General features: G+C 55.6%; 5 protein-coding genes across 5 annotated transcripts; 3 read left to right on the plus strand and 2 right to left on the minus strand.

Moving 5' to 3' along the window:
* Nucleotides 1–934: 934 nt before the first annotated feature.
* IPI1 (Pre-rRNA-processing protein IPI1) lies at nucleotides 935–5,702 on the minus strand (the record flags this gene model as incomplete). Its single annotated transcript, XM_036644024.1, has 8 exons — nucleotides 935–1,335; nucleotides 1,388–1,882; nucleotides 1,936–2,373; nucleotides 2,426–2,619; nucleotides 2,666–2,962; nucleotides 3,025–3,105; nucleotides 4,607–5,574; nucleotides 5,655–5,702. The coding sequence occupies 8 exons, from the start codon at nucleotides 5,700–5,702 to the stop codon at nucleotides 935–937; spliced, it is 2,922 nt and encodes a 973-aa protein (XP_036490846.1).
* Nucleotides 5,703–6,154: 452 nt separating this feature from the next.
* DYNLRB1 (Dynein light chain roadblock-type 1) lies at nucleotides 6,155–6,737 on the plus strand (the record flags this gene model as incomplete). Its single annotated transcript, XM_036644025.1, has 3 exons — nucleotides 6,155–6,172; nucleotides 6,252–6,551; nucleotides 6,633–6,737. 3 exons carry the CDS (start codon nucleotides 6,155–6,157, stop codon nucleotides 6,735–6,737), a joined length of 423 nt encoding a protein of 140 aa, XP_036490921.1.
* Nucleotides 6,738–13,610: 6,873 nt separating this feature from the next.
* On the plus strand, nucleotides 13,611–16,369 carry CGCS363_v012177 (uncharacterized protein; the record flags this gene model as incomplete). Its single annotated transcript, XM_036644026.1, has 3 exons — nucleotides 13,611–15,330; nucleotides 15,383–15,877; nucleotides 15,930–16,369. The coding sequence occupies 3 exons, from the start codon at nucleotides 13,611–13,613 to the stop codon at nucleotides 16,367–16,369; spliced, it is 2,655 nt and encodes an 884-aa protein (XP_036490847.1).
* A 683-nt stretch (nucleotides 16,370–17,052) lies between these two features.
* CGCS363_v012178 (uncharacterized protein) lies at nucleotides 17,053–17,877 on the minus strand (the record flags this gene model as incomplete). The annotated part of the gene is made up of 1 exon (XM_036644027.1): nucleotides 17,053–17,877. One exon carries the CDS (start codon nucleotides 17,875–17,877, stop codon nucleotides 17,053–17,055), a length of 825 nt encoding a protein of 274 aa, XP_036490923.1.
* A 1,649-nt stretch (nucleotides 17,878–19,526) lies between these two features.
* On the plus strand, nucleotides 19,527–21,190 carry CGCS363_v012179 (uncharacterized protein; the record flags this gene model as incomplete). Its single annotated transcript, XM_036644028.1, has 2 exons — nucleotides 19,527–20,271; nucleotides 20,322–21,190. 2 exons carry the CDS (start codon nucleotides 19,527–19,529, stop codon nucleotides 21,188–21,190), a joined length of 1,614 nt encoding a protein of 537 aa, XP_036490848.1.
* Nucleotides 21,191–21,619: the final 429 nt, after the last annotated feature.

Raw genomic sequence — 21,619 nt, forward strand, 5'->3', positions numbered from 1 at the left:
CACGCCTGGTCCTGACGCAGAGTCCATCCTGTCGGTCGCCAACGCTCCCGACTTCGGACTTGGTGCCTCGATCTTTGGCGGTGACAACGACCCCGTCCTCCGCACCGTTGTCGACGGCCTGAAGACGGGCATGGTGGCCATCAACGACTTTGGCGCGACCTATGCCGTCCAGCTTCCTTTTGGTGGCGTCGGCGGTTCCGGTTACGGACGTTTCGCCGGCGAGGAGGGCCTGCGGGGTCTCTGCAACGTCAAGAGTATCTGCGCAGACCGCTTCGGCTGGATGGGTGTCCGCACCGCCATCCCGCCCCCCGTCAAGTATCCAGTGCCGGACCAGGAGCGGAGCTGGAGGTTCACGAGGGGCGTCGTCGGCGTGGGATACGCTATCGGCCTTGTTGGCAAGATCAAGGGTCTGTTGGACATTATGAAGAATGCTTGATTTACAGCACAGGAGTGGAGACGTATGATTCACGATTCTTAGAGCGTCTTAGACAGACGGTAGATAGACACATATTAATATGGCGAGGGGCGACGAAAAGCATAGTTTAATACCTGGTAATCAAAAGCTGTTTGGTCTGTATTCGAATCCTCGCTCTGTCTCATCTTGCGTGACTGTGCCTTTTCAGGTGGTGTCCTCGCAAATTCTTGTCGTAGATTTAGCTAGATACACGGTCGCATGATAGATGTGGCGTCGACGTCAGTTCAATAGAATCTAGGAGCCGTGGTTGTTCTCAAGCTTGGACAACGTGTAACAGGACCATCATTGCAGACGTCACCAAAGCCAACAGTCAAAACATGTGCGAGAGAATTATGATTAGTTGCCTCCAGACCCTATTCCTTTTGGCCGTCTAAAAATCCACCAAAGCATTCCGAATAGTCTGTGGGCAAGCTACCTTCAAATCCTCTAAACTTCCGAACCGAAATGTCCAAACACCAGTCACCAGCCATCGCCACCGGCAGACGCACCCCAGGCGGGAGCCTCGGTCGTCTGGTTACCGCCAGCATCGTCGCCGCCGCCACCCCAGCCGCCAGCATCACCGCCAGCATCGCCGCCAGCATCACCACCCCAGTCACCGCCAGCGTCACCACCAGCGTCATCACCACCCCAGCCGCCACCACCGAGGTGAGCAATGCCAGCCTCCTCAGGGTCAAAGTCCGACTCGGTCTCGAACTTCAGGTTCTCAAGACCCTTGCCAGTGGGCTTGAAAGGCTCCAGGAACTCGGGAATATCCTGCTTGGTCTCCATGAGTGTACGGACCAGAACGCTGGCAATGGGCTCATCACGCTCAGTGTAGAAGGATGTAGCAATGCCACGCTGACCCATACGACCAGTGCGACCTGGATGTTTTGTCAGTATGCAAAAGGTCATACTAGTCAGGGTGCGTCTTACCGATGCGGTGGGTATACTCCTCGATACCACCATGGTCCATGCTAGGCAGGTCGTAGTTGATGACATGCTTGACATTCTTCACGTCGATTCCACGAGCGCTGATGCCAGTGGCGATGAGAATGGGAGCCTTGCCCGCGCGGAAAGCGCGCATGGAAGCCTCACGCTCTAGCTGGGTACGGTCGCTGTGCATGGAGGTGCACGGAAAGCCCATGTTGAAGAGGTAGTCGTCAAGCTCGTCAGCGGTACGCTTGCTGTTCACGAAGATGATGGTGCGGCAGGCAGCGAGAGACTCAATCTGCTCCTTCAACTTCGATTTTTTGTCAAAAGGAGCGACCTCGATCACGCGCTGAAGAATGTTGGTGTGAGTGCTGCCGATACGACCGACGCTGATGCGGACACTGGAGGAGGTGCTGAGATGCTCCTTCGCAAGGTCACGAAGAGCCTTGGGGAAGGTGGCGGAGAACAGCATGTACTTGATGTTCCCCTCCTGCTGTTCTGTGGAAAGGGTCAAACTTTGGTCCGTAGAATAAGATCAGGGCGAGACTTACCACCACCGGTCATGATGACGTCGAACTCCTCACGCCAGTCATCTTGAAGCATCTCATCGGCCTCGTCGAACACCATGTAGCGCAGGCGGCGCAGAGACAGGACGTCGGGGCGCTGGATGAAGTCGCAAAGGCGACCAGGAGACGCGATGAGGACGTCGCAGCCCTTTCCGAGCTGCTGAATCTGGTCACGAATGGGGCCACCACCGTAAGCGACGCAAGGACGAAGCATGGTGCGGTAGCACAACTTGCGGGCCTCGTTGAAGATCTGAATGGCAAGCTCACGAGTAGGACAGACCACGACAACCAAGGGCTCGGCGCGAACGGAAGCCTCGCCCAGCTGAATCGAGGCAGGGTTGGGGCGCGGAGCGGCCAGCTTCTTCGCCTTGCCCATGAGCTTGTTGAGGATGGGGACTAAGTAGGCGGCGGTCTTGCCAGAGCCTGAGTAGGGAATTAGCTTATGGAAGAAGCGTCCCTGGAATGAAAGACCTACCAGTCTGCGCGACAGCAACGACATCGAGGCCCTTGTGGATGGCCGGGATCGTGTATTTCTGAATGGGAGTGGGGGCATCGTAGCCACACAGGTTAATGTTCTCGAGCATGACCGGGTGAAGACCGCCATTCTTGTAAGAATCGATGGGGTTGACGCGAATTTCGCCCTCCTGGTGAACCTCAACTTCGGAGATGCTAGGAATGTCAGCTTCAATCTATGACTTTTTGGAAGAATATTTACGCTGTGAAGTCAAGGCCGGAGTGGTCACGGCGAGAGTCCGGGTCACCAAAGAGCATGAGCTCAAGCTCGGGGTGCTGAGGACCGACCTCACCGTACTCCTCGTCCCACTCGTAGATGGCAGCATTGCCCTCCCAGTTGCCGTTCTCGATCGGGCCTGACTGGGCCATCTCCTCGTAGTTGTACGTCTCGGGCTTAGACCACTCCTTACCCTCGGCGTCAAGGGCGACAGGCTTCTCAGAGGCAGCAGGCAGCGCCGCCTCCATCTCACCGACGGAGAAAGACATGGCGATGGAGTTGCTGGAAAGAAGTAGGAGTTAGCAGTGGGAAGCAAAGCAAAGGTGTCTGGGTTTTGAACCTACCAAGGTCGACTGATGGTCAAGAACGCGGTGAAGGACGACTGATCTGATGACCGCAGGCAAGACTGGACGAGATCCTTCCGGCTGGATGATTTTTTGTCAGTCGAGGAAGGATAAAACGCGCACAAAACAACTTGAGGATGAAATTGTTGAGGAGAAAACCGAAAAGGCTGGGTGAGAAAGGGAAAAAGGATTGAAGCAGCTTCGGCGGACAAGTAAGTGGGAAGGAAAAGGGCAGGGCAGAGTGCTGTCGGATGGAATCGAGGCTAAAATCTCCAGCCGACCGAACTCGAGACTGTGTTTTTGGAGGAAAGAACGCGCTCTAATGAAGCGCAAGGAAAGTGAGATGTGCTTGGGTCTGGGAAGGAGGGATACGGGGGGTTGAGGGAAACCAGGAAAGGTCTGCAGGAGGAAAGAGGCATGACCAGCGAAACGAGAAGCACCCAAGCCAAGGCTCACGAAGCGAATCTCAGTGACGCTTTTGATCTGATGACAACAAGATGGACGATGACGTGATGATGGCGATGGTGATGGTGATCTGAAGAAATGGGGGTAACCTACCTCTCGTGATGCTTGATAACGTTGTTGAAGACAGGCAAATCTTCTGATGTGAACCTCCCGTCTCGAAAGGCTGTGTTGTGTGGAGAGAAGAAAAGAGAAACAAGTCTGGATCTTGGAGGAGGGAAGGAATTAAATATCGGAGGGAGGAAGGGCGCGCGGCAAGGCGGGTGGCCCGAGGGTCGTCGCGTCGAGACAGGCAGGCAGGTAGGCGGCAATCAACAGGGCAAGAGTGAAAGAGGGCAGAAGGGCAGTCGTCATGGGCGTCATGTGGAAGGAACGGGGACCCAGGGCATAGGCACGACGTGGTCCTGCCTGAGGTAGGTGGTCTTGGTCGAGAACTGGCGTGAGAACTCGAGATCCAATGTCATCGGCTAGTTAGCCTCCTGAATCTGTACCACTGGATACGATCAGTCTACAAGCCAATCTCACATGTCTTGATAGCCTACGTCTTGGTGCACAACTACTGGGCTTGACGAGATCTTCTCGAACTCCTGAGGCTTGGAACTTTTCTAGAAGAGGGCTCAGGTGAAACCGAACTGCATGATGCATCTTGCCGTACCCAGCATGCAGCCTGCATGTCACCACAGCAGAAAGAGACGGTAGGCTCTGTTTGGCGACCAAAAAGAAAGACATTTAGCAGGGTGGGCTGCTTCACTTTCAACAAAGCCCAGGGCAGACACATAGAAACATAGAAACGGAATTCTCACCGAGGTGAGCGGGTATCATTGATGTATCCATCCACATCTATCAAACGCTGTCTGTTCATAGGCGTATCTATGGGGTATCTTGTGGAAGCTTAGGTTGAGTCTCCAGCCTTCATCTTGGACCGCATGTGCGATAGACTCCAACGTATGCGTATATACCTGCTTCGGACCACACGCTGCTTGACACCTAGGGCCAAACTGTCGCTCTAAGGAGTTGCTGAATGGCTGATGGCGTTCCGCAATGACGACGGAATCTCTTCTGTTTGTGATCCTGACTTTAGGGAAGCCTTTCATCGGTCGAATGCTCCTATGCCCCTTACCATAAATCCAGCAAATCCTGAGGGTCAACGGCGGAAGTAGGCTCATATCCCTCCATATCCTTCTTCAATGATTTCTCTAAAGTGATGGCAGATCGACCACTCGCACCGCCCTCCTTCTTTGCCTGCTCAATACCGCGGCTGAAGGATTCCGAGAACCTCTTATGAAAAACACGCTGTCGAGACTCGCGATCGTTGTACATCTCCGCCTCTTCGTCTCTACGAGTCCCGAATAGGTTGAGATACGCAAATGGATTTGGTGCCCGTGGGATGCGGTACATGTTGTCGTAGAGGGCGTTCGGGTTACTCGGCACCGCAACCTCTGGCTTGAGCCCTGCCTTGAGAAACCTCGCCAGCACTCCAACTTGCCTTGCGTGCGATTGCGAGTCTTTAGATCTCAGGCCGGTCTTTGGCGCACTCGTCCACCCCGTACTCGACTTTACGGACCATCCCATCAGCGCGCAGAAGCTGTTGAGCGTCTTGACCCAGCCGCCGGGACAGCTGACGGTCTCGTCCTCCGCAACATCAAGAAGCCACTCCAATACTGACAGGGAGTCGTTGCTGATGTCGGCAGAAAGATGCGTCATGCCGGCGCGAATGTACATGATGCACTTTTCGGCGTGATGCTTGACTTCGGTTTCTGGGAGTTCACGAAAGAGCTTGAGTAGTTGACTGCGGACGGGACCTGAGGCGTCAGAGATGAGGGGCAGGAGTTTGCCGAGGATGGTGGCGGTGCCGACGGGGTTGTTGCCAAAGCCCACCTGGCTCGTGAGATGTGCCAGCGCTTCTTTCCGCACCTTGTCTGATCTTGAGGTAGATGCGAGGGAGAGGTGGTGTTTGAATTGTGTTCCGACGTCAGGGGCTTCTTCTGCGAGGGACTGCTGGCCCATCACAATGGACTTGGCCTTGAAGCTAGTGTCTGTGAAGTTGGCCGGCTTGGCCTTGGTCTTGCCAACCTTGAACTTTGGTTTCTATGCCATACTGTCAGTAACGCTTCAGAGCCATGATAGGGTTGAAGGTGGTCCATCCACGCCTCATTGGATTCTCATACCGCAAAGTCCTTGGCCTTTTGGTTCTTTTTCCTCGTGCTGGAACCCATGGTGGCTGTGTATGTGAATAATTAAAGACTACTGAAATATTTCGGTGACGATATTGCCTTCGGTCAAGCGTAAGAACCCCCAAAACCGTGTCTGATATCTTTTTACTGAGATTTTCACATGAGAGCAGCATGTCACAGCAATCAGACCCCTGCCAGAACGGGTGCCAGAAAATTTCAGCGGTCAGAAACGGCAGAATTTGAGCGGCGCTCGGCCCCACCAAGGCGTTGGTACGCTGTTACCCAGTGAATCCTAGCAGCAGTAAGGTACAACAGCACCGACCGAGCTTAAGCTGATCCAGCCTTACAGACCAAACACCCGAGCTCTACGGAACCGGCCGTCCACGATAGAACGAGTCACACACTCACCTTGGACCTCCCTTCCTCAAGTACGGCGGGCTGACGAGCAACACCACTTTGGCTACCTACCCCGCCTCCGTCGCAGCACACACATAATGGCCGAATCAGTACCCGTGAGCGACCTCGAGACTCCTCTGCCAATGTCGTCATAGCTGACATCCAGCGCGCCCTTCGCGCGCGTGCAACACGAAGACCAACGGCCCCGATGCCCTCGACGAGACTCTCAGTCGACTCTCCAAGAAGCCCGGCGTCAAGGCCGTCGTCATCCTCGACCGAGTCACCGGCGCGATCCTCCGCACGACGGGACAGCTGTCCTTCAACGCCTCAGCGCTGCCGAGCGGCGGCTCCTTCTCAGGGGAGGGTGCGGCTGCGCAGCAGCAGCAGAACGGCGAAGGCGAAGGCGATCAGCCGCAAGGTCTGGAAGACTTCGCGGCCAAGGTATGGAACTGGGTTAATGCGTCGGGCACGCTGGTGTTGGACCTGGATACAGAGGTGAGGACGCCCATCCACCAACACTCGGAGCGCAACCTTGAAAAATTGCTGGGAGAGCTGGCGCTGACGTATCGGGGGTAGGACGAGCTGAAGCTGTTGAGACTACGGACGAAGAAGCAGGAGCTGGTCATCGTGCCGGATCCAAAGTACCTCCTCATCGTTGTCCACGACACACCGCCTGCTTGAGAGGCACACTCAGTCATCACGAACGACCTCAGCTGGCGTTTCACGAGGCCCCTTCCTCTTGACCACATCGAGCGAAGTGCGCTTGATGCATGCATGCATATTAGCGGGCAGGGGAACCCATTGGGCAGGCCGGAAGATGAGGGCATCTCCAAGATTACCTACGGTGCAGAAGGTCGGCGAAGACTAAGACGGAAAACTCTGCGGCACGCACAAACACACATGCATATAAGATTGCTGCAGGCAGACGAATCGACAAGGGCTGTCGATGGGCGGCGCGAAGGCACCAATGATACCCTGAAATTACAAATTCATGACCATGGCATTTAGGCCCGGAAATCCAGCCGGGTCGGCAAGGCGGGTGCGGTCACGACGTCCGGGCCGCTTGCTTGGCTAGGTTAGCTTTTCGACGCTGTTGGACGAATATGAATATAAGATGAATTGCAAACCTAAGCCCAAAGTCAAACGAGGTCGAGAAAACGAGAAAACGAGGTCCGGACTGGCCGGCTTGAAATAGCGCGTAAACAAAGCCACCGGCTTCTTTCCCCGAGATCTTCTGGGCCAGTCCTTGCTTCGAGGCGGACTCGTCCATCAAAAACATCAAACTGGTCCGTTCGCCTCCTGTCGTTCACTCCCCGAAGGCACGAACGACATCTCTTCACCGAACACCACGTTTTGGCACCAAGAACCGTGGCGCGACAGACCGTGGACGGGAAGTGGGTTGGCTTAAGCGTCCAGCCGCACGCAGGACCACCCATCCACACACCACACCAGACGCACCTCAGAGCAACAACCCCCTCGTTCGTTTTGGGGGCTTATAACAAGCCTAGGATTAGATTAAAGGCCTGTCCCTCTGGAAGCCGCCGCCGTCATCCCCTGGTTTCGACCAGTCGGCAGTCGAGGTTTCGTAACCTCGCGTCAGAGAAATCTTTCCACGGACAGCTTTTTGGAACGTGAAGAAAGTGGTCCAACATGCAAAGGCGGGAAATGGGAATCTCGTTTCAGCAAGCTATGGGAAATCCTTGCCGGGCACTCCGTGGCGCCGGCCTGGCCCCCCGTCCCCCCTTTCGTCATCGTGTCGAGTTGCTCTTTCGTAACGAGAGATTGTGGGCAAAGAAGTTTTTTAAACTTTTTTAACCTATTCGTGCATTTTTCTGGGCGTGGTTCGCTGCGAGGCGTGTTTAATTTTGGTGCTGCCCTGTGGTAGGGTGCCCTTGTAGTGTAACCTTCCGTTTTGGAGTGACACGACCTATTTGAACTCTGTTCGGGGTTTTGTTTACATATTCCTTCGCCAAGTGTCGCAATCAGTTGCTAGACTTGAACAGTTTTCGCGATGTCGAGTGCCATCTAATGCAACTTGATGGATGAGGCCGGCTCTCTTCCCGGTGTCCTCGCATGCTCCGTCTTCGGCCCCGTTCCCGATGACTTTGAGACAACCGCGTTCGAGAACACTGGAGAGAGCAGAGAGTACGCAGACGACCACTCGTGAATTGACGTTCTCACCCATGGCACTGTCGTCTCATGTCAAGGAAGATCAGGGCCCTCAGCTGCCCAATGCTTCTGCGGATACCTCTCTGGAGCTTTGGGGGAGCTAAGCTAGGGGGTGTGGTTTGGTTTCCGCCGTGGCTGAGGGAGGCAGCAGAAGAAAGTCTGCCGCGACGAAAGCCTTGCGGTCAAGAGCTCCCGTCGTCGACGTTTCAAAAGTCTTGAAAATAGTTCCAGATACAGCATAGGGAAGGGGGGATCTTCAAAGTGCTGGGCCGCACCGGTTCCACCACGGACCCCGAACCTGGTCGGCAAACGGTTTTCTTTACCCCATATCGAATGTTAGAAGATGTTCGAGAAAGAAAGAAAATTGAAGGACTCCTTGCATTCTCTGTGTTTGGAAACTCTGAAGCAAGCAGCATGGGAAGGGGGGCCCCGGCAAGGAAGGCTGAAGCCACATCCGCACGCATTGCAGAGGAACAATGTATCTCGGCGTTATCCACTGGTGGCACACGGCATGCTTCACCAGGATACGCGACGGGCCGACAGAGTCTTGACGATGGTGGCGTTTTTATTTTCTTCGTCTGGTCCCTCAATTCTGCAAGGCCACGGCACAGGCAATGCCAATTTGCTTCGATCCCGCACGGCGTTGCCAGGGTTGCGAGCTTCGCCGAGCTTCTGGTCTGCGGCATGATACGTGGTTTGCTTTTTTCCCTTCCCTGGTGCTTCTTTTTTGCACAGCCCGTATTACAAATTGAAGGCCAACCCAAATCCAACTAAGCCGGTGAGTCTTGAACTCGAACCAAGGCAGTTGAGGGATCAACAGCGCGACAACTCAGCAGACGAAAGAGTCCACTGCTACGTAAAATCTCCGTACAGCTCGTCATCTCTTGGAGGACGGGGACCGATGACACCTGTTGGACAACGCTGGACTCGCCTCACACCCTCTCCTGCACAAGTGGAGAGTGATGTTGCGGATCCCGAAACCACCTAATCAGAGATCTGCTGGAGACCCCGGTCGTGTACTTCATTCACATGCGCGCCTGGTGGCTGTTCGTTCTTGTTCTGGCCTCTCGCAGGAACCTCATCTTCAGCTGGAGCACCATTTTCCACCGAACATTTCTTTAGCTCTGCCTTCTCCGCCATTGATATTCGCACCTGGTTCTCCAGAAGGAAAGAAGAGATCAAAATCCACAGACGTCAAGCAGCTGGGGTGAATTTCCCAAAGTGATGTGCTGTTGCGGCCGTGGTCATGGATCCCTTACCCACTTGCGGCCTCCGTGCTCTGGCGCCGTCTGTGTCTTGTCTTTGCTGTCTGCTACCTGTCACCGGTCTGGATGTCTCTGTCCCTGGATGTTTGTCTTCCATTCCGGCACTGGCACTGGCCTGACACGTTCCCGGGAGGCGGCCTCGGCAGGACGCAGCGCGTTATCATGCAGTCTAACATCGTCGAAAAGGAAAGGGGAGGAGGACATACATACAATACGTTGGGCGGCGGTGCTATAGCTCTCGCACTTTTTTGCCTGTGCGACGAAGAGTGCCGTACCGCGAAATGAGAAGATGGGAGATGGGATAGGCCTGCAAATCAGAGTGACAGCCCGTGCCATGGAACCGTCGCTTTCTTGTGTCCCTCCATGCTAGCTTAGCTTCCCACGGTAAGGCAGCACGACGCAAGGCGGGACAGGGGACATGGTCCTGGGCTCTATCACTCTGGTACATCTTGCAGCAGCACCAGGTCAGGATCAAATCCGGCGGATGAGAGCACGGAAGGCAGGCTGTGAAGGCGAAGTCGAAGAGAGAGGGAAAATGGTACATGCTCTGTTGTCTGCAAGATACGGAACACCCACACCCCCCAACTCGCATAGCGGAGATGACGAGCGATCTAGCAGAGGTCCTGATGGTTTTGTTTTGCATGTTATTTTTCATTATTTTATTTAACTATTCTTTTTTCTTCAGCCCTCGCGTCGCTGATTGTCGCCTCGAGTTGCTCGAGAAAGACGAGCCTTAGCCCGTTTAAACCGCACAATCTGGGATCTGAGACTGCCGGGCTCCGTCGCTTGTCCTTGCCCAGATCCCTGAACGTCTCCATCTCTGCCTATCTCCAGTCTGGACGCCCCTCCTCAATCGTCCCGCCGGTGCTGATGCTGCTGCCCTTCTCCTCGTCCTCCTCCCCCTCCCCCAGCTCCGGGGGTGCTATATTCAGATACGTGAATAATAATTCAAGGACTCCCGTAGCCTGCATGACAAGACAGAACACAGACCAGCCAGCCAGGCCCATGTTGCCCTTGCGCGTGCGCGTGCGGCTAGGACGAGGGGTGCACCAACAAAGTGGACATCTCGCAGCGCGGGCTGTCCTATCCAGTGCCTGTCTTATCCTGTGCCATCTGTCACCATCCAGTCATAGGAGGGTCGTTGCGGGAAAACGCAGCCCAGGCCCAGCCCAGCCAGACAGACAGACACCAGCGCAGCAGATGCTGCCCAAAGAGGTGAAGGAAGAGAGGATAAGGTAGACGTGGAGAGTGGACGATAACAGGAACATGTCCTCCCCCTGCCTTGGCAGCTCGTGGTGCATGTATGCTGCGTGTGTGTATGTATGCGTGTGTCTCTCTATCTGTCTCTCGCTCTCACTTGATTCGCATTTCTTGTTTTAACATCCCGTCGCCTTGCTTCCCTCTCCTCTCTTCCTCTCTTCTCGCAGTCACACACTATTATTCTCTTCACCTACCGTCATCCATTCCCCCTCCATCTCGATTCTGCTCTTCCCGTTTCCCGTTTCTCGTCCCCCCACCATCATTATTGTCTTATTGCAGCAGTCAGTACTTGGTTCGACCATTTTGTCCCGCGGTGCCCCCCTCTCCGTTGCAACTCCAAGGTCGCCTTGCAGAAAAGTTGGAGTCGGCTTTTTGCCTTGCACGTCGGGATAGGACCTCAGCCCCCCTCCCCCCCTCATACGCCACCTTGAACCAGCCACGGCCAGGCGAGACAGCAAGAGAAGCTTGGAAGACCACGACGACAACCAGGAAGGAGGGAAATATTCCAAGACTCGAAGGGAATTTACTTGGAAAGAAAAAGAGGGACGGTCCAGGAAGACAGGGCCCAGAAGAGGTCAAAGTTGGAAATCCCGAGGGAAAGTCGAGACGAATGAGACGAACACAGCAGCCACCTTCATCTCATCCCAGAAGAGACGACTTAGACGACAGGAAACAAAGATGCCGTCGCTTTCGCTCCTAAGACGGGGGACGACCAAGAGACACGAGCAGCAGCAACCGATCACACCCCAGACGAGTCCGCGAAGAGAAAATGAGAGAGTGCAGCGAACGGGTACTGGCTTCGGATCGGTGGTAGGAGGCGGGGGTGCAGGCGCAGGCGCAGGAACGTTGGCAGGATCAGGGACGGGCGAACGGGAGCGCAAGTCGTCCAAACGGGACTTCTTTGGCGGGCTCTTGGGTCGCAGCAGGAGTCGAACGCCGACAACATCGACGTCGTCGCCGGCCAGCTCTGCGCGGGGGACCGGTGCCGAATCACCAACCAAGCTTCCTGTAAGTCGGCATTCGCGCGTTTACTCATGTCATTCTTTTCTTTGGTGTCTTTTCCGTTCCTTTCCCCTCCCCTCCTTTGACATTCAGAGATCATCCACACACACCCGTGGTTCTATTTTCCACCTTTTTAGTGGCCCGCTGTGGTTCTGGCTTCTCGGTGCCCCTCAAGCAAGGTCCCTGAAGGGTGCATTTTCGCTGGGGCGGGCGGGCGAGTGCCCATCTCCAGTTTCCCGATGCTCCGATGCTCCGATCGCGCCGGCGAGAGGACGGGAGGGGGAAAGGGTCTGGAAGTGGGAAATGAGGGAGTCCTCGGAATAGAAGCAGGTGTGCTGGGAAGTCTCAGATGGGTGCAGGCAGACAGGCAGAAGATGCATAGACATTACGCAGTGCGAATACCTACCTGCTCCTGCTTGCAGAGGACGGCAGATTGGCGCAGCATGATGATGTATGTACGCGGCGAGGCAGCGCGCAGCAAGAAATCACAGCAGCGCGCCAAAGCAAGTGGACGCATCTCTCAGTGTCACCCACCCCTCAGCTCACCCCGCTTCCTCTCTGTTGAGTGAGTCTGAGTGTGAGGTGCCATCTCACAGTGACCCGACTTCACCTCAGGTCAGGTCAGCGGCGTCAGTGGGTTCGCCTTACCTAAGGCTGGCTGCTGGGCTCCGTCACCCGTGCGCTAAGCCTACGCTTGCCGTTGGCCATGCCTCAATGGACGTGGGCAGTCACCACCTCAGTGTGTGGACGTGGAAGCACCGAACGTGCGATGTGGGGACGCCCAGTGGGTCTTGCCTTCCAGCCCCTGGGCCTGGGTCTGGGCGGGCTGAAGCTGCACCCTGCAAAAAATGCCCTGCTGATGCTCCAGTGTCAGTGGTGTCCCCGTCGTCGGTCGTCGGCGCTCGCCCTCCCCACCGGGGCCTGCCCGGGTCCAGTCCACGTCTGGGTCTGGGTCCTGCACCTGAGGTGAGGTGCCTGCCCTGGGTCCCGCTGCCGCTGCAGACAGTCCCCTCCTCGGAGCTAAGAATACCTACCTACTGCGGCAATGGCAACCAAACCACAGTCGTCACTGCCAATTCCCCTCCGTCATGGCACTTCCCCGCCATCATCTCATCCAATCCCTTCATGGGAGCTGCATCAGGCCACTTTCAATGCCCTGTCTTTCTTTTCTTGCCCACCTCATATACCACGCTGGTGCAATTCCCGTCCTCGACAGTCCACTGGATGGATGCGGCTGGTGTAAAAAAAAACTCGTTCTTGCTGTGACGTCCTCCGAGATGTTTCGCTTGCTGAACCTGCACCTCCGATGCTCCTCTCCCCTGGTCTGAGATGCGAGATGCTCTGACGATCTGTACCCGTTGCTCCCTTGCATGTTGCTCTACCGCGTGACCACCATCCGGGACCCAGCTCCAATTGCCTACCTGCACCCCTTTTGTCTTTGTAAAACACAACTTCCTCCTTTTCTTTTTTGTCTTCTTGTGTCAGAGACGTCAGAGAAGCTGCTTGTCAACCGATATACAACACCTTTCAAGACAGGCCACGAGCGTGGTCAAGCCATTGAGAACAAAGACCTCACTTCCACCTCCTCAAAGAAGCCTACCCGGTCCTACCAACCGCCATTCTACTTCAGTTTCGTCCAATTGGATCATCCTCGCTTCAGCCGTTGCAAAAAAAATATAAGCCGTTGTGTCTCACCAGCAAACCCCAGGTTTCCCCTCCGCAAAGCAGTGCCGAATCCCGCTCCTCTCGATCGCCGCCCCCTCTTAACCCCAACAAGCCACTTCCTTCCCCGCCTCCTGCCGACAGCGAGCAAGCCAATGGCCAAAAGGCCAAACCAGTCTTGAAGCTGACCAGAATTATGGCGACCCTCAGCGACGATGACATTGAGAAGCTCTTCTCCGGAGCTCCTCAGTACTTTGCCCGCTCCGAGGGCCATTACACCGGTGCCCCGCATCCTTCCGTTGCCTTTCCCTGGGACGAGTCTCTCGAGATCCGCGACTTGACCGACCATGTCCAGATCGAAGACGCCGCCTGGAGCTGCATCACAGCATGGCCTCATATCACGAGAGACATGAACAGCAATCCCGCTGCCATCAAGTGCGCCAGAGAGAGGAAGCGCGCACACTTCTACCCCCGATGTCGAGAACGGCCTAATATGCTGAGCATGCAAGGGTTGGAGAAGGGCACCATGGGTTACCAGGCCGCTCTTGAGGTTCCTGTCGGAGATGCTCTTCAGGAAGAACAGTTCGGTTTTGGCACTCTCGGATCCAAGGCCAACGCCATCATCGATGCGCGCCAGAAGCTGCTTGCTTCCAAGGACGGCCTTCGCCGCCAGGAGGAGTCGGCTATACTGGACCAGCTTATTAAGAATGGCGCGAGGTACAAGGAAAACCGGATTCACAGGAAGATATCCCATACCTTGTACAACGAGCTGTTCCTTGGCATCTTGCACCCGCCCACCCGGGTGATCGATCACCATGACCCCTACAGCCTCTCGGTCCAGATACAGGCACTCGTTAAGGTGCTTGCAGCGCCCAACGTCTGGATCGACTTTGCGCATGTGGAATGGAGAATTCGTCTAGGCCAGATTCTCTGGGGCTCGTTTGAGGGCGACGAAATTGAAACCGACCCTGAAGTTGACGACGCCGAAACCAACGAAGAACGTAAAGAAGAGAGATATTGGTTGCTGCTTCAGATTCTCCTGTCGTGCGAGCTTCTAATAAGATTAGACGCAATTACCGAGGGCGAAGAGCTGGGGATTGAGAGCATTAGACCCGCCGAGATTCACCGTTTCGAAAAGGACGCGAACCAGTCCGTCAAGTGGTCGCTACACCTTGCGCGGGCTTGGCTAGAGAACATCGAGATTGTCGAGGCCAAGGTCGACCCAGCCAATGTTGGCCAGAAACGCAACTCTGGCGGCTGGCTGGCTTCGTTAACTGGCAAGATGAGCCTACACCATCACAACAACCATGCCAACTCAGGAGAGAGCATGTCCATTTACACTATCCAGGGTCGTTACAGCGAGAGACAAGTGAACGGCCTCACACACTTTGCGCGGAAACTGCGATGGCCTGATATCGAATCGGACATTTACGCCGAGCAAATCGAAGAAACCGTGGGGAAGGTGTCGGAGGCAACCCCTATTCATACGCCCGCGGAAACCCCATTGAGTATTGACACGCGGAGGTCGTCCTACTTTGGTGGCGGCAGGGCAGAAGCCAGCGTCACGAAGCATTCGTCAGGCAAGCGTGGCGTTTCTGCGGCTCTCCACCCGTCAGGTTGGCTTTCCAAGTCCTATGTGTCGGGACTCATGCTTCCTGGCGAGGGACTGTACCACTTGATCATGTCCACCCTGTTGGAAAACGATAAAGAAGCAATGGCAAAGCTGGGGCCAATGGCCAATCTCTGTGGCGGGTTTGTCTACCGGGGCAAAAGCTTTTGGAGCACAGCTTGTATCGTTGGCCGTGTTTTGGCAGCTGGTAAGGGCTCTGCTCAATGCATGGGCTGGATTTCAAGCGACATCACGCCTCAAGGCCACGGCGAAGGCTGGATCAACATTGACGTTGCCGATGTTTCCGGTAAGTGAACAGACAGTTCTGATTTGTGCGTGATTGCTGATTCTTGTAACAGCCGATATGAAGAAGACGGGTAGACAAGCTCGGCTTTGGGGTAAGACACACGTTGAGCGGGACTCATGCGTCCTGGGGGATGCTGATCCCAGCTCTGTCTTGCCTGCGGACTTCATCATTCCGTACGAGAACAACTACTCTGAACCGCCGCCCAGTCTGACCATTGATTTCCTCTCTCTGAATCTCTCTGCGCCTGTGGATTCGGTTGACACAACACCCACTGAGGAATTCGTGACTCCGCTCTCTGATGTGACTCGGAGCTCAGAGATCCACACCTATCCGTCCTCCATCTCGTTTTCCGTCGGCTCTCTCGGCGGCGAGTCCAAAGAGCACAATTTTGCGCTGTCCAACGATATCCATTTCGTTACAGCGCATCCGTGTGCTCCATCATCTCATGTCAAGGTGATGAGGTCGCCTTCAAGCCCCACAATCCAGCAAATCGATGTGGACGGCACCGGCATCGGCGGCAAGAGCTCAAGCCCTGCCACCATCACCGGTAAGTTGCCTACTTCTCTCGCCGCGCAGCCACGTATACTGACTCTTTCCAGGGCATCCCCTGCACAAAATGTTCACTTACACGGTGATCCACCTTTCCGAGCTGCTCGAGAAGTCGGCCGCCTCGCTGGACGATTTGCTGCTCAACACGGCCTCAGTCCGGCGCCCCTCTCTCACGCCAATCATTAATACGACACCCCGGGTCCTGGTCATTGACTGCATCACGGGTATCACGCGTCAGCCGCCGACGCAAGAGACTCCGACGTCGCCTATCCTGGAGCGGACCGCTAACGGCGCCAGCCTCGCGGCGGCTAAGATGCACCTCGAGTCGCGGCGCCGTCAGTTTGGTAGCGACATGGAGATCCTCGTCCGTGCCTTTTGCGCCGAGAAGGGCTGGAACGCCATCATCTCGCGACGTCGACGAGGCTGCCTTGCCTGTGCCATCAGAGAGGCCGGGGCACTGGCGTGGAAGGTCATTATTCGTGTCGAGTAGAAGGCCGCCCCCCTTTATTTCATTTGTACATGTAAAAGCTTGACAGCAGACGGTTTCAGTGTTTTCTTAATTTTCTTTTGGGCGTACCGGGGACAGGGACGGAACTACATGAAGTACACGACGTACACATGCACACACGAGAGGCATATAAAGCGTTGCTTCCAAGGAATGACTGAAGAAAGACGGAACGAGGTGTCTGCATAGTTACGTAAAAGCGGCAGTGCGAGATACCCCCTGATATACAAATACGCTGTAAAGAAGATAATCAACTCTCCTCAGCCCATCGGTTGTGTAACATTTGAAGGTAACGTGGGTGTCAGACGCTGCTGCACTGAATAGGGAAAGCGGCGCCGGTTCGTGGCTTGACCGTTGCAAAAAAGTAAAACAATTTATATGCATGTTTTAACGAAGGTGTGCTATGTCGCGTGGCACTGCAGGCCAAGTAAGGTAGGTACGGATACGTAAACCAAGAATGCTACACTGAAAACAGCCGCACCACGGGCTCGAAAGACTCATCATCGCAAGTAATGCACACGACGCAGACCATCCATCGTCACAATCTGGGAGCTTTACATTGGTATCATGCCAAATCACACGCACACGCACACAAACAAATAGCCTCCTCTGTTTCGTTTGCGCATCACGAAAACGTTTTCCTCTCCCCCATCCCAACCCACTCCAGCTTAGAGGTCGCTGCCGTCGAACCAGCTGTCGACGCTCCACTCCTTCCAGCCGCGCTCCTCGCCGGGAAGCTTGATGGCCTCGTACTCGTCGCGGGTGACCTTTTGCCACTCGTCGAGGGGGATCCAGCCGATGTAGGCGCGGTCGCCGAAGCCGCCGATCCAGTAGACGGAGGTGACGACGAAGCGGACCCACTCGGACTCGTGGACGGGGCTGCCGGGGAGCCAGTACTTGCTGTCGGGGTGCTTCTTGACGAAGCAGCCGGCGAGCTTGAGTGAGGTGACGGGGTCGACAGGAATCTTCTCGAGGTAGCCCATGAGGGAGAAGCGGGGGAGGTTCGCGGCGGAGTAGGGAACGGTATCGGGGCCGTCCATGATTTGTTGGTCGCCGCCAAAGATCTTCTGCTTCAGAGAGGACAGGAGAGAGATGCGCTTGGCCGGGGGGAAGGGCGGCACCCAGTGCATGGAAAGGGAGATGTTTGAGCCGGCGCGGACGTTCTTGAACGAAGTGGCGATGGTGATTGCGAGGATAGTGGGGTTTCCCTCGTCCTCGCAATCGGCGACGTAGTCCATGAGGCCGATGGGCATGCCGGAGAGATCTGAGCCGGAGGCGGAGTGGGCGCCGGCCGGGAAGACCGTAGAGAGCTCCGCGAGCTTCGTGTGGGCGAGGATGCGGCGGGCCATAACGGCGGACTCGTACGAGGACGGGATGCGGGTGAGGGCGTCGGCGGCATCGTCTGGGTTTTGGAGGATGTGGGAGGGGGTTCCCGCTGGGAGGAGGGCGGAGGCGGAGGCCGCGAGGGCGAGGAGGGAGGCGATGGACTTCATTTTCAGAGAGCCGGTCGGTGGTTGTCCTAGAGGGGAAAGAGAAAAGAGAATAACTGTGGTTGTGCGAGGGGGGTAGCAGCCGGTTTATGTAGTCCGTCACTTGAGGCTTCCTTGATTCGGTCGGTCGGTCGGGGAGGACGGGATCGGATCGTACGAGGTTGGGCTGGCGGGTCGGAAAGGCTAGGAGGGCCAAGAGTTTGTCTTGGGAAGTCGCCTAGGTGAGGGCGAGAGGCTATTGAAGTGCAGATGCGGCGCGGGGACGATGCCTGCTTTTGGAGGTTCTTTTGAGACGGAGGTCTTGGTCTTGTTCGGTCGGGGTCCGCGCTGGGCGGCAATATACGGGGTACGTAATGAAGAAATCGCAATAGAGCCCTGGATCGAGCGAAGCACGGCGTGTTGGACGAGTCGGGTTCTGTAGCGGGCGTGATGGGGACGGAGGTTGGCTAGGTAGGGGTTGGTCAGTAGGTTACCTCAGGTCTTGGTTTAGCAAGCAGACTCCGCAGCGGCCATGAGGAGGAAGAGTGGACATGTGATGTCTGGGATGAGACGCTTGGCCGGGGTGGTTTAGATCTGATAAGCCAAACGTCGCCTAGCGCCAAATTGTCAGAAGGTTTTTGCTGGGTCTCCCACTGGGAAGGCTCATCATGCGGGCATGGGTAGGGGCATCGGCCGCTGTATGCGAGCCTGCAGGTTGGTTGATTTTTCCCTCTCTCTATCGCTTGTTGAGCGTCGGTCTCCCACTTGGCCTTGGGCCGAGAAGGTTAGACCAGTTTGTGTGTACGTGTGCGTGTATATGTGTGTGCCTTGCAGGGAAGATGTTGCATGATCATTTGCGATGTATGGTGGGAGCAAGTGGTTCGATACGGGAGCATGTGTGATGTTGATGGGTTGGTTGGGAGGACGAAAGGACGAACAGCCTGCCACACAGAACATGGTTTGCTCAGATCTGCGTGCCGTCAGTGAATCATTCTCGCGCGGAAATCGCAGCGTATGCCCCTCCGGTTCTTGCCCTCAGCGCCAGCCACATGCAGAGCAGACCGGGAATGCACCATCTGGAATGAGCACGAGGAGCGGCTGCGTCAGACAAATAGCGTTGAACGGGGATTTTCCAAAATGTCACACAAAGTTCTTCGAAGCAAATTGACGTCTGGTCATTTATGCATACCACATGGCATTACGTAGATACCTGATTAGATGTAAAAGGGTCTGATTTGCCTGGGACCCAGAGAGGTACCTAACGTCCCTGGAGGGGAAGGAGGGCTTTGTCGCTAGCGAGCTTTGATTGGTGGAGCAGTGTTTTCTCAGCGGGGCATCTGAAAGGCGCGCTCTGCCAACAAAGACACCACCACGACGTAGGGGGGGCAACACTGTACAAACTGAGCCCTTCTTTTGACGACGCGACGACATTGAACCGCTATAGAAGGCGCGCCTTGGTCACCGGGGGAGATTCTCGAGTTTGATCTTCATTCGGCGCCCTCTGTGGTACGAAGGAGGGCATTCGGCAGCATCCGTTGTCTCACTCTCAATCAACCCCACTGAAAAACTGCATCTCATCTCAGTCGACCTCGTCCGCCACGGACTTAAAGGAGTGGACAAGAGCTCTCGCAGACACCAAAAAGTCCCAGATTGAGATGGAAACACAGACCGAGATGGCAACATGGAACGGTCTCCCTGTAGAGCTCAGAGGCCTCATCCTCGGCCACCTGGCCAACAGCGCCGTCGCCGAGCGTCGCTCCAAAATCTGGCGGAGTAAGGCCAACCGCCACGACATGGGCAGCTACGCCGTCGTATGTCGCCAGTGGCAGGGCTTCATCGAGGAGATCAACTTTAGCTCGCTCGAGATCAACTCCGCCAAGGATCTCTCGCGCTTCGACGAGCTGACCCAGGACCCCCGTCGCCGCTCGCTGCTTCGCCGGTTGGCCCTGCGTATCGAGCTACCCCGCTATGCCCTCAAGCTCGCCAAGGTCCCCGAGACCGACGAAGAGCAGAACGCCAACGAGATCGCCTTTACGCAGGCCATCTGGAACTTTTTCGACATCCTCAGCAAGTGGGAGCCGACGGGGAAAGGTAGCATCGAGCTCGAGTTGAGCGCTGCTTCACCGAGCGACAAGAATAAGTACTTTGGGGAAGCGGGCCTCGACCAAGACGGCAATTCGAGATTCTTCGATCATGATCTGGACTTTTCATTCATCACTGCGGCATGCGAGCAGATTGGACGACACGGGTTGCCGGAGGTCTCCGTGGTGTCAAGCTGTCAGGTGCTTAGACAGAATCATCGCAACTTTTCATCCCGGTCGCTTCTCACCATCTACTCGAGTCTGCCCAATCTCAGGGAGGTTCGATATGAGCCATGGCATCAAGTGGATATGGAGGCACAACTGGAGGTTGACTCAGGTACTTGCCCCCCTTTTATAATTGCTCGCATGTGACGCTAACTTTCAAAGACCACGCGCGAAGTCTACCCTTTTGGCCGTCGTATATCAAGCGCTTCAGCATCTTCGAGCACTTTGACGCCTTCAACGACGGTGCCGGTGGTGAAGAATGGGAGGACGCAGATTCCGACAGTGATGATGATGCTGCGGCAGGGGCAAATGGAGGCGGCAATGCAGACACCAACGACGCCGAGGACCAGGGCGACGTACCAAGAACAGCCTGTCCAAGCTTGGGTCAGAATCTCGGATATCTCAGTTTACAAGCTGAAGAGATGGCCGTATCTAATGTTGCCGACGCCTTGGACTTCTTTGGTGGTGTCCTCGGCCGCAAATCCACAACTCCAGTCTGGCAAAATCTGCGCCTGCTGACTCTGACCTCCCACACAATGATTTCTGGCGTGCAACCCGAGAACATCAACGCCGTCCTCTTCCTCACAGCCACAGCGGCAAAGCACATGCCGGCACTCAAAATGCTGGAGCTCTATAAGGTGGACCAGTTCGGCGCCGCCGTCTTCCGCTATACTGTAGACGACAGGTCGACAACTCTCAGCTGGGAAGGCACATGGGAGTTCCGCGTAGAGAAGCGCGTTAGGGACGCTTTTGCGAGTGTCGCCCGCAAGAACACCCCAAACGAGCTGACACTCCTGCCAGAGACCTTGCTGGGCGACTACCGCGGACCATTCATCTTCATCAACGAGAATCTTAAGTCCAAGGAGCTGGTGCTACATCCTACGTCGTTAGAGGACATGCTGTCCAAGAAGATGGACAAGTGTAAAGCCTGCAACGGCTTCTGCGCCCACCCCAAGACGGGCGTTCAGGTTGAATGGGAGTCACTGGCCATGATCCCTGGCCCGGAGGAAACTGAGGACGGGGATGTGTGAGATCGATGCTCTAGTACATTATGGATGAGTACATGATTAGATACCCGGCGCGCGCCTGGAAACGACGGAATGCCATAGACAAAACAGCATGAGTGAAAGTTTACCATATATGTCAAAATATTTAGTGAACCTCTCCCAATCAGTCAAGCCAAGTCTAGTATCACCCCTAATTCTCGCCGATGATTCATTCGGCGTGCCACGGACGCTTTGGGAAGGTCCTAACTCCTAAATCCGAACTTTTGCCGGGCCATTCTCTCCGCCAAAGCCAAACAATCGCTGGGAGAGGGAAAAAAAAAACAAAGGATGCACTGCTCGCCAAAGCCCGATTCGCCCCACCCCCACGTGACCAGGGTCCACGCACACAAACGGACAATTCGCCCTCGCTCCAAGCCTGCCCTCACCCCATCGCAAGCAATCCGACGCCCATCG

The sequence above is a fragment of the Colletotrichum siamense genome (assembly GCF_013390195.1).
Source record: "Colletotrichum siamense strain Cg363 chromosome Unknown KSG_Cg363_contig08, whole genome shotgun sequence".
Lineage (NCBI taxonomy): Eukaryota > Fungi > Ascomycota > Sordariomycetes > Glomerellales > Glomerellaceae > Colletotrichum > Colletotrichum siamense.